Raw genomic sequence first — 10953 nt, 5'->3', positions numbered from 1 at the left:
TACAATGAGACCAGAAGTGTAGCATTTGCTGTTGCCCGCTACAGTGTTGCAGTGAATGGAAACCGGGGCCCAGGCGGTGCGTGCCCGCGGCCCTGAGGACAATGGGCTCGAGCCCCGGGGCCCAGCGTGCGCTGGTCTCTCCAGCAATCGCGGGGGGCAAGCTGCAATCAACTGATGCCTCGCAGCCGCCCTGATTGTCAAGCCCGTGTGGTGGCTGGTGTGCAACGGTCACCACACGTTAAAACAATCCACACACAGGCACCTTCCACCCCCTCAACTGGAGTTCAGGACTAGAACATCGAGTCCTTCATTGAAACATCTGTGAACTCTCGTGGAAGCAAGTCATCCTTGTTCGAGGGACCGCCTATGATGATGATGACAGTCTTGTGGCGTTATTCTAAACGTAACAGTGTGCACCCCTCCCCCACAGTCCCCACTCGCCCCTGGGACCTCCTCACACCACAGTATCTAAGTGGAAGAAATACATGCATCACGTCAGGGAAAGCTCCGTACCAACTGACACAGCTCACCACAGCAACAGGAAGCATTTGGACCGTAAGGGATTATGGAAGATCCAGCATAATTCACTTCCCCTTTCGAAAGCATCTGTATTTGGTTTGATTTCATTCGGTTTCTCCTCAGTTATCTCCACTGTCCTTGAGGTGGGGATCAAGCACTTGGAACTCGAGCCAGATAACACCTCTCCATGTGCCAGTGCAGGCTGTGACTGTTTGCCTGCTGTCTGATCTTGAGACCATCACAAGCAGAGGCCCTGATCCTGTTCTCTTCCCATAGCCACACACGTGGAACAGGAGCCCTAGGAACAGGAGGAGGCCATTCAGCCCTTCGAGCCTGCTCCATCATTCAATTAGATCAAGGCTAATCTGTACTTCAAATCCATCTACCTGCCTTGGCTCCATATCCGATACACTTGCCTAACAAACTCAATCTGAAAGCTCCAATTGACCCACAGCATCCACAACCTTTTGGGGAGAAAGTTCCAGCTTTCTACCACCCTTTGTGTAGAAAAAGTACATCCTGATTTCACTCCTAAATGGCCCATCACTAAGCTCTTAAGATTATGTCCCCTTGTTATTCATAGTTCCTCTGTATCTACCCTATTGAACCATTTTAACCGTATAATCTTCTACACTCGAGAATACAAGACAAGTCCTTGGGCACCAATCAGTGTTGGGAGCCCTGGCTGATTTTTCTCCTCTCTAACCCAGGGGCACTGAGTCTAAATGCAGTGTCCTCACTGAGATCAGTTCATTCATTCAATTAGTTTGGCATAAAATTCCTGCTGGACAGATGACACAGCTCGTCATTTAGTTATAATTTTTAAACAGTGTTTATTGAATGACTTCCAATCACACAAGTTCCATTTTGCGTATTACACACCAGCGATGCGTTGTTCTATCTAAGCAGAGTCCAAGGGGGTGAAGTTGCTCTTCGCCAGCAGTGTGAAGCTCATCGCGAATCGAGCGCACGTTTCACACCGAGCCCGAATTTCATTTCCATCAAAGTCGAAACTGGCGAGGACCAATTTCACGCCGAATGTGTAGCCGCTACATTCTTCAACCGTGGGTTCCCATCGCTCCCGTCCGGTGTCGGTGAGAGTGGAAACTCACATTGAGTCTGTCTCCATGTTCTATGTCGGTCGCCACAAAAACTCAGAACAAACAGCAGTTTACATAGAATCGTAAAAATTTACCGCACGGAGGAGGCCATTCGGCCCATCGTATCCGTGCCAGCCGCCGAGCTCTGCAGCCTAATCCCACTTTCCAGCTCTTGGTCCGTAGCCCTGTAGGTTATGGCTCTTTAAGTGCACATACAAGTACTTTTTAAATGTGCTGAGGGTTTCTGCCTCTACCACGCTTTCAGGCAGTGAGTTCCAGACCACCACCACCCTCTGGGAAAACAATTCCCCTCAAATCCCCTCTAAACCTGTTTCCAATTACTTTAAATCTATGCCCCTGGTTGTTGATGCCTCTGCTAAGGGAAATAGGTCCGTCCTATCCACTCTATTTAGGCTCCTTAATAAGGTCTCCCCTCAGCCTCTTCTGTTCCAAAAAAAACAAACCCAGCCTATCCAATCTTTCCTCATAGCTAAAATTCTCCAGTCCAGGCAACATCCTCATAAATCTCCTCAGTTTTATACCATTTGCGGAACATTGGGAGAAGATTTCTCCACACACAATCCTGCGCTTCAAGCAGCTTCAATGTTACAATCTGTGAAAACACACTTGTGTTCGAGGGGGTCGGTTGTACACCTGCCACCCATGGTCCGTGTGGTCTCTGCCGAGATATTGGGAGAGGAGATCACGTCTGATGGGTTTCACTTCAAGTGGATAATGAAAGCCATCTGTCTTCGTTTGTAGGACATGTGGAAATAACCCCTCGGCCCATCCGATGGTTTACAGAGTTCGGACCCGTGAAACAAAACAATTCAAAAACCAATGAATCTGTGAAAAACTTCTTTTTACTTAAGATCAGCAAAAAATCACATGTAAGTTCACACAAAACTATTGCATATAATATATAATAGATCCTTGATTATACTTCAGCATACACAGGTTTATTACCGTAATTTAAAATCAAGCAATGATAAGCAAGCACTACATTCATACTAATACCAACGAGTGGTCGGTTCGATGATGACTAGATGTACGACTTTAACTAGCAACTGACCAGGTTGCCGTCGACTGCAGCAGCGAGTGTCTTTTCGCAGTACTTTGTATACCGCAAAACTTGGTAACCTGCCCACTGCGTGCGTGTCCCAAATTATATTAATCATAGTAGTAGTTGTTTTCTTCATTTCTTCTGATCAACGGTCAGTCAGTGAATTAAATCTTATCTTTTACATCGGTGGCCTCAAGGCTATTCATTGTCTGCAGATGTTCCTGTTTTCCTCATGATGGCTCAACAGTTTGTTCCTGTCCAAGGTTGGTTAATCCCTTATCTGCAATCCCTTGCTGGTTCAAAAATTTTATAAAATTCTCACAGGAACCAGACTCTTGGCCTCCCAAAGCATGTTGGGTCATTAAATTTGGTCACTTTTTAAGTTTGGTCAACTTACAGCAAATTTATACAGCAAAAATGGTGAATTCTTATACGTTACATGAGATAAAGTTCCAGGAGCTTCTGAGAAGATTATACTGAAAGATTGCAACTACTTCCATTTTATTCCCTGGATTTCACTTTTGCCTCCATCACTAAGAATACATAAAATTAAACGTGTAACATTAGATTCAAACAATATTGAACAGATGTAAATGGGATTTGTTATTTTTGACACCTGGATTTGAATCCATCTCTCTCTACTCTTCACTTTTCACCCTCACCATCTCCCATCACTCTCCCGTTTTCCCTCTCACCCTTTAGTTCTCCCTCCTCTTTTCTCTCTCTCTCTATGTCTATGTCTGCCTGTCTCTCCCACTCTCTCCCTCTCTCTCCCTCACTCCATCCCTCCTTTTCCCTCTGGACTGGAAGGGACCCATAGGAAATAATTTACATTCAACTTCCTCCGTCAAGAACACATTAGCGCCCTACAGTATGTGGCCTTAGAAGGGGTGAAGCACAGATTTATCAGGATAATACCGGGGCTAAAAGGATTAAATTATGAGGATGGGTTGCAAAGGGATTAAGGGATTATGGGGAGCGGGCAGGGAAGTGGACCTGAGTGCATGATCGGATCAGCCATGACGGTGTTAAATGGCGGAGCAGGCTCGAGGGGCCGTATGGCCAATCCTGCTCCTATTTCTTATGTTCTTATGTAGACTAGACTTGTATTCCCTTGAACATAGAAGATTAAGGGGTGTTTAAGATGATTAAAGGATTTGATAGGGTGGGTCGAGAGAAACTATTTCCTCTGGTGGGGGAATCCTGAACAAGGGAATGGAACCTTAAAATCTGTAGAGGCTGGGGGGTCTAATTGAAAATTTCAGAATGGAGATTGGTGGATGTTTATCAGTTAAGAGTCATTGGAGCAGGCGGGGAGCGGAAGCGGAAGGAGCAGCATGGCTGCATACTACTCCAGGGAGCAGCACGTGCTGGAGCAGGAGAGCAATGCCAGTGAAAAGGGACATCATCAAGGTCCAGGTCGGTGATTGGAGCATGGGCAGGAACAGCAGGAGCGGCGAGGTCGGGGCGAAGGAGCAGCGAGGTCGGGGCGAAGGAGCAGCGAGAGATTGTAGAGGGATGTGATCGGGGCCCAGGAGAGGCGTGAGTTCGGGGCCCAGAAGAGTTGAGAGCCCAGGGGCAGCACGGGCCAGCTCACACTGCGATATGTGTGCGCACTAGGTCTGTGCAGCAGAGCTGGTCTCCAACCGTCTTGGTTATTCCTGGCTACTGGGCCAAGACCTAGCTCTGTCGAGCCCGTGTGGTGGCTGATGAGCAACAGTCACCACACGTTAAAAAAATCCAAGCACAGGCATCTTCCACCCTTCAAGATTTAGTTCAGACCTGGAATTTTAGGTCCTTCATTAAAACACCGGTGAACATTTTGACGTGGATGCAAGTCATCCTCGATTCGAGGGACTGCCTATGATGATGAAGGGTATTAAGGCATATGGAACCAAGGTGGCTAAATGCAGATCAGCCATAATCTAATTGAACAGTGGAACAGGCTTGAGGGGCTGAATGGCTCCCTCCTGTTCCTATGTCTCTACGGTCACAATGAATATGATAAGATTAGAACTACGAATTAAAAAATCAATGTAATAATTCTGTACTTTAATGCAATTTTCTGGATGTAGATCAATGATTTTAAAGCTCTTGCTTACCTTTGGCAGATTGCCATTTCCTTCGGATTATGCAAAGTGCTCCATCAATGCAAATTAGCACAACCAAGTACAGAACCAAAACACAAATGCGCATGTCACTGCAACTGGAGTAAGGACCTGCAGAGGGGAAACCACATTAAGTTCAGTCTGTGCAATGCCATGATATATGTACATCTGATGGAGGAGTCTGGGACATTGTGTGAAAGAATTACTTATATTATTTATATTGAATTATTGATATAAAATAGTTCACATCATGTTCTAGATTGTATCACTTACTTTGTATATTTGTAGGAGTAATGCTTCCGGTCACTGAGGATATTCCAGATGTTGAGGTGGGAGTGTCTGAAGTTTCTGCACTGGGCTCTGTCACAAGGGAGATGTTTGCTGCAATCTTCCAGACATGTTTCCCTGAATCCTGACTGTGTACAGCACAGAGATACCTCCCAGTGTCCACCAGGCCCGCTGAGTGAATAGTAAGGTTGTGAGACTGGCGGCTAACCAAAGGATTGTATGAGCTTTGGGTAGAGATTCTTTGTGACGACTCTCTATCCACACAACAGAGTGGGTTAGAATATGGCCCCTGAGCGTCAATGGAAACAGAGTGCAGACACTTATTGACATTTCCAGATCTGAACCAAAACAGAGTGAAGGCGAGTAGTTTTCTATTCTGAAACTGGCAGGGTAAAGTCACATTCTCTCCCTCTGACACTGTCAGCGACAAAGAGTTTTCTTCAATAGGAGATATATCAGCTGAATCTATAAACAACATTGAAAAGAATATTTGTTAATATAATAATCTCTAGTATGGTACTTTATCAAAGAATTTCCTAAAGACCATGTACACTACGTCCATGTACCATGTCTGTTACCTCCTGGACAGTTTGAAACCCGTGCCAGCTACTTCTCACTATTTACTCTTTATCTGCATATGCAGTGATTTCATCTTAATAAAGACTTTAACATTTTCCCAATGACAGCTATCCGCACTAAAACCTCCTCCAGTATCTCCCCAATAGCTGCAAACTATCTCCCCTAATACCTTACATTTTGCAAAAGCGAAATACTGCAGATGCTGGAATCTGCAATAAACACAGAAAATGCTGGAAATCTCAGCAAGTCAGGCAGCATCTGTGGAGAGAATGCAGAGATAACGTTTCGGGTCGATGACCCTTCGTCAGAACTGGAGAGTGTTCGAAAAGAACAGATTCTTGATCAGCACTGAAAGGGGGAGGGGAAGAAAGAACAAAAGGGAAGGTCTGTGATAGGGTGGAAGACAGGAGAGATTAGAGACAAAAGGGATGATGGTCCAACTTCAAATAGGAAAACATTAGTCAAGATAGGGTGTGAGTGGTGGGATAATGACCAACTACCATTAGAGACACGGAGAAACAAAAGAAACAAACAGGCTCTGGGTCGGGGGGTGGGGTGGAGATTGGCAGTGGCCATGCTCTGAAATTGTTGAACTCAATGTTGAGTCCAGAAGGCTGTAAAGTGCCTAAACAAAAGATGAGGTGCTGTTCCTCGAGCTTGAGTTGAACTTCGTTGGAACAGTGTAAGAGGCCGAGGGCGGAGAGGTCAGAGTGAGAGTGGAGTGGAGAATTAAAGTGACAGGCCACTGGAAGCTCAGGGTCACACTTGCAGACTAAACGGAGGTGCTCCACAAAGTGGTCACCCAATCTACACTTGGTCTCCCCAATGTAGAGGAGACTACATCGTGAGCAACGAATACAGCATACTAAATTGAATGAAGAACAAATAAATCGCTGTTTCACATGGAAGGAGTATTTGAGGCCCTGGATAGTGGGGAGGGAGGGGGTAAAAGGGCAGGTGGTGCATCTCCTGCGCTTGCATGGGAAGGTGCCGTGGGAAGTGGGGGCAGCTGCTTGGGGTGACTGCAGAATGGAGAGGGGGGGGGGAAGGTGGTGGAATCATGCTGGAGGTGGCGGAAATGGTGGATGATCCGTTGAACGTGGAGGCTGGTGGGATGAAAGGTGAGGACCCTGTCGTGGTTCTGAGAGGGAGGGGAAGGGGTGAGAGCAGAAGTGCAGGAAATAGAATGGACACGGTCAAGGGTCATGGTAACCACAGTGTAGGGGAATCCTCGGTTGAGGAAAAAGGAAGACATGTCAGCGGCACTAGTGTCGAAGGTGGCGTCGTCAGAGCAGATGCGACGGAGAAACTGGCAGAATGGAATGGAGTCCTTACAGGATGCAGGGTGGGAGGATGTGTAGTCCAGGTAACGGTGGGAATCAGCGGGCTGTGTGGGGTTGGGGAACTATGAGGTTGGTGGCTGTGGAGGGAAGATCTCCAGAGGAGATGGGGTCAGTAATGGTCTGGGAAATGATGGCTTGATGTTCAGTAGTGGGGTCATGATCCAGGGAGAGGTAGGAGGAGGTGTCAGAGAGTTGACGATCAGCCTCTGCAAGGTAGAGGTTGGTTCGCCAAACATCAACAGCGCTGCCCTTGTCAGCAGGTTTAATTCACAAGGTTGGGGTTGGATCTGAGCGAGTGGAGTTTGCAAGTTCAGAGGGTGTTAGGTTGGAGCAGAGAAATTGAGACGGCCGATGTCCCCTTGGCAGTTTGCAATGAGGAAGTCCAGAGAGGGTAAGAGGTCAGAGGGAGGGGCCCAGGTAGAGCGAGAGTTCTGAAAATGAGAGAATGGGGGAAGACTCCTGGCTGAAGAAGTGGGCACAGAGACGAAGTCACTGGAAAAATAGCTCAGCAACGTGCGAGCTCGATATTCATTGAGGTGGGGGCATAAGGGGATGAAGCTCAGTCCTTTGCTGAGGACTGATTGTTCGGGGTCAGAGAGCGGAAGGTCAGAGGGGATAGTGAAAACACGGCAGGGGGTGAGATTGGAAGAAGGGATGGGATCAGAGGGAATTGTGGGGGAAGAAGGTTTCGGAGGGGGCATTGGTGTCCAAGAGTTGTTGAAGTTTACGATCCTTGACATCTGAAAGGAAGGAAAAAGGTTTTGGCTAAAGCCCCGGATGAGGCGAAGGATGAAATGGAACTGCGGACCAGGACAGCTTAGAGATAGAGTGATTCGGTGCTGCTGAAGAGAGAGGTCGAGAGCATACATGTGGCATCATCTTTCGTTTAGCCACTTTACAGCCTTCTGGACTCAATATTGAGTTCAACAATTTCAGACCAGAACCTCTGCCAATCTCTGACTCCCTTCGCCACTGCCTCCCCCATTTCTCCGTGTCTCTAATGGCAGTTGGTCATTATCCCACCATTCACACCCTATCTTGACTAATGTTTTTCTCACTCCTGGCATTACCATTTGAATTTGGCCCATCATCCCTTTTGTCTCTCTAATCTCTCCTGTCTTCCACCCTATTACAGACCTTCCCTTTTGTTCTTTCTTCCCCTCTCCCTTTCAGGGCTTGTTCAGAATGTGTTCTTTCTGAACACTCTCCAGTTCTGACGAAGGGTCATCGACCCGAAACGTTAACTCTGCTTCCTCTCCACAGATGCTGCCTGACCTGCTGAGATTTCCAGCATTTTCTGTTTTTATACCTTACATTATGTGTCCCCGCAATACCTCTCCCGATACATACCCAATACCTCCCCGGATATTGCCCCAATACCTTCCCTGATCCCTACCGCGGTACTGCCCCAGTGCACCTACCATCCTGGGTTATCACAAAGAACAAGTCGTGGTTTTCACATCCCGGCTGTGACAGTGTGAGCCAGGACGGACACTCCAATGCCCCTCCTTCTGTGGAATCCTGAGCCATGAAGGTAAACACCATCGAGTTAATCGTCTTCACAGCGAATGTCAGAGACTCCGTTTGGTCGTCATGTAATTTGCATTTTGTACACTCTGGCTCACTGTGTCCTTTTCTCCCTTGAGGACCGATATTTTCATCACATGGCTTCTCGTTCTTTGGGTGCTGACATTTTATTTCACCCATTTCTGACCTGGGATCACTGGAGCTGCACAAGGTTACTTTATTCCCAGCACCGGTGGGCACGTTGCATTGCAGAGTGGTGACATCTCCTGGTCCTCGGAAGAAGAGATAAGTGGATCCTGCGGGGAAAGGGAAGAATGGGATAGAGATAGAGACAGGAAAGCTCATTAAACAGTCAACGTGAAACAAAGCCTCTCACAGGAAATTAAGGAATCGTGATTTTTTTTTTGCAGTCAATACACTGTTGGTCAAAACCCCAGTTACACCTAATCTAACAAGGCTTAACATTTCATGGAGTGTTTAACAGCAAAATTAGCGTGGGAAAGCTGCACTGATTTCACTGATTGCCGGCAATACGGGGTGGGGTCGGTGGTAGGGGATCCACAGCGTCGCCTGTGTCAGAGTGTTGAATGACTGACCGCAACGTCAGGATTTCCGCGTTTAGATGCACAACATCCTGAAGTTCGGGTCAGTTTCAGAGAGAATGATTGTAAATGCTGACAGTTTGGTCCGGGCGGTCCTCCGCTCCAGCAGGGGACAAGCCCGCCGCGTGAAGGCAGGTCTAACCTCAACGGTAAGTATGAAGACCTGCAATAAAAGGTAAGTGCAGTTCTTTTCTTTATTTCTTTTGCAGGGATTCGGGTGGATGGGGTCCGCTGAAGGATTTCTAGTGTTTTTTTAATTTTGTGAAAATGTTTAATTTTATCAGTTCCGCCCTCGTACTTAGCTGAGGATTGCATTTGCCGCCGAGAATGGGAACTACCTCCCGCTGCCGCCCAGATTCAGGGCGTAAGTCCCATTTTTGCCGCTGGGCGGTCTTTCCAAGATTTTTCCATGAAACTTCCGGCCAAAGTACCGTCAGGATCTCAGCGGTCCTTTGGGCAGAACTTAGCTTCCACCAATTCCAGGGCCTTAGAGTACAGGTGCAGCATTGAGAATCCGGAGTCCAGAATCCAGAATGTTCCGGAATCCAGACTCCAGGACGATTGGTGGTAGGGTTGTCCAGAATCCGTAAAATGTTCCGGAAATTTGGACTCGATGACCCTGCCCACCTCGGGGCCCCATTGCTGCCCAACCTTGGGCCTCGCTACAGCTCATCCAGCCCCGCTCACCTCAACGTCGCTGCCCTTACCTCGAGGTCTCCTCGCCAACCCACCCGATGATGACCTCCTCGCTGGGGCCCACTGATGATGATCTCCTCGCCGGGGCCCACCTGATGATGACCTCCTCGCTGGGGCCCACTGATGATGATCTCCTCGCTGGGGCCCACCTGATGATGATCTCCTCGCCGGGGCCCACCTGATGATGATCTCCTCGGCGGGGCCCACCTGCCTGACAATGACCTCCTGGGCGGGGCCCACCTGCCGACATCATCCTCGGAGGGGCCCACCCACCCGACAGCAACCTCCTGGGCGGGGCCCACTGACGATGACCTCCTGGGCGGGGCTCATCTGACGACATCATCCTCGGAGGGGCCCACCCACCCGACAGCAACCTCCTGGGCGGGGCCTACCTGCTGACATCATCCTTGGCAGCAGGTCCAGGCGGCCCGAACAGCTCCTTGGTGGGAATCCACCACCGCGCCCCCACCCCCCTCCCTCCTTTCAGATGTTCCGAAATCCGGAAATACTCAAACCTGGGCAGAAAGCAAATTGAAAGTCCAGAAAAACCCAGAATCCGGAATGGCCTCGGTCCCGAGGGTTTCGGGTCTTAGGCGCTGCACCTGTTCTGCGTACAGTTCTGGTCGCCGTATTATAAAAAGGATATGGAAGCACTGGAGAGGGTTCAGAGAAGATTTATAAGGATGATACCAGAAATGCGAGGGTATACTTATGAGGAAAGGATGAAAAGGTTGGGTCTCTTTTATCTTGAAAAAAGAAGGCTGAGGGGTGACCTAACAGAGGTCTTTAAAATGATGAGCGATTTTGATAGAGTGGATACGGAGACAATGTTTCCACTTGTGGGGAAGAGCATAACTAGAGGCCATCAATATAAGATAGTCACCAAGAAATCCAATCGGGAATTCAGAAGAAACTCCTTTACCCAGAGAGTGGTGAGAATGTGGAACTCGCTACCGCAGGGTGTGGTTGAAGTGAATAATGTAGATGAATTTAAGGGGAGGCTAGACAGGCATATGAGGGAGAAGAGAATAGAAGGTTATGCTGATAGTTTTAGATGAGGAAAGACGGGAGGAGGCTCGAGTGGAGCAAAAACACTGGAATGGACTGGTTGGGCCGAATGGCCTGTTT

At 48.2% G+C, this 10953-nt stretch overlaps 1 protein-coding gene across 2 annotated transcripts in view; it reads right to left on the bottom strand.

The window, feature by feature from the left end:
• Positions 1 to 2555: 2555 nt before the first annotated feature.
• LOC139233743 (uncharacterized) overlaps positions 2556 to 10953 on the bottom strand; it is a 35937-nt gene continuing 27539 nt past the window's right edge. For both annotated transcript variants that reach the window (XM_070864217.1, XM_070864216.1), the window contains exons 2-5: positions 8422 to 8823; positions 5064 to 5543; positions 4785 to 4901; positions 2556 to 3215 (exon numbers count right to left, since the gene is read on the bottom strand). In XM_070864217.1, coding sequence (XP_070720318.1) covers positions 3184 to 3215; positions 4785 to 4901; positions 5064 to 5543; positions 8422 to 8823 — 1031 coding nt within the window. In that variant the 3' untranslated portion in view covers positions 2556 to 3183. The remainder of the gene's footprint in view (positions 3216 to 4784; positions 4902 to 5063; positions 5544 to 8421; positions 8824 to 10953) is intronic.

This window comes from Pristiophorus japonicus, chromosome 21, assembly GCF_044704955.1.
Source record: "Pristiophorus japonicus isolate sPriJap1 chromosome 21, sPriJap1.hap1, whole genome shotgun sequence".
In the NCBI taxonomy this organism is placed as follows: domain Eukaryota; kingdom Metazoa; phylum Chordata; class Chondrichthyes; family Pristiophoridae; genus Pristiophorus; species Pristiophorus japonicus.
The sequence above is the reverse complement of the archived record's forward strand: the minus strand, read 5'-3'. Positions and strand labels throughout refer to the sequence as shown.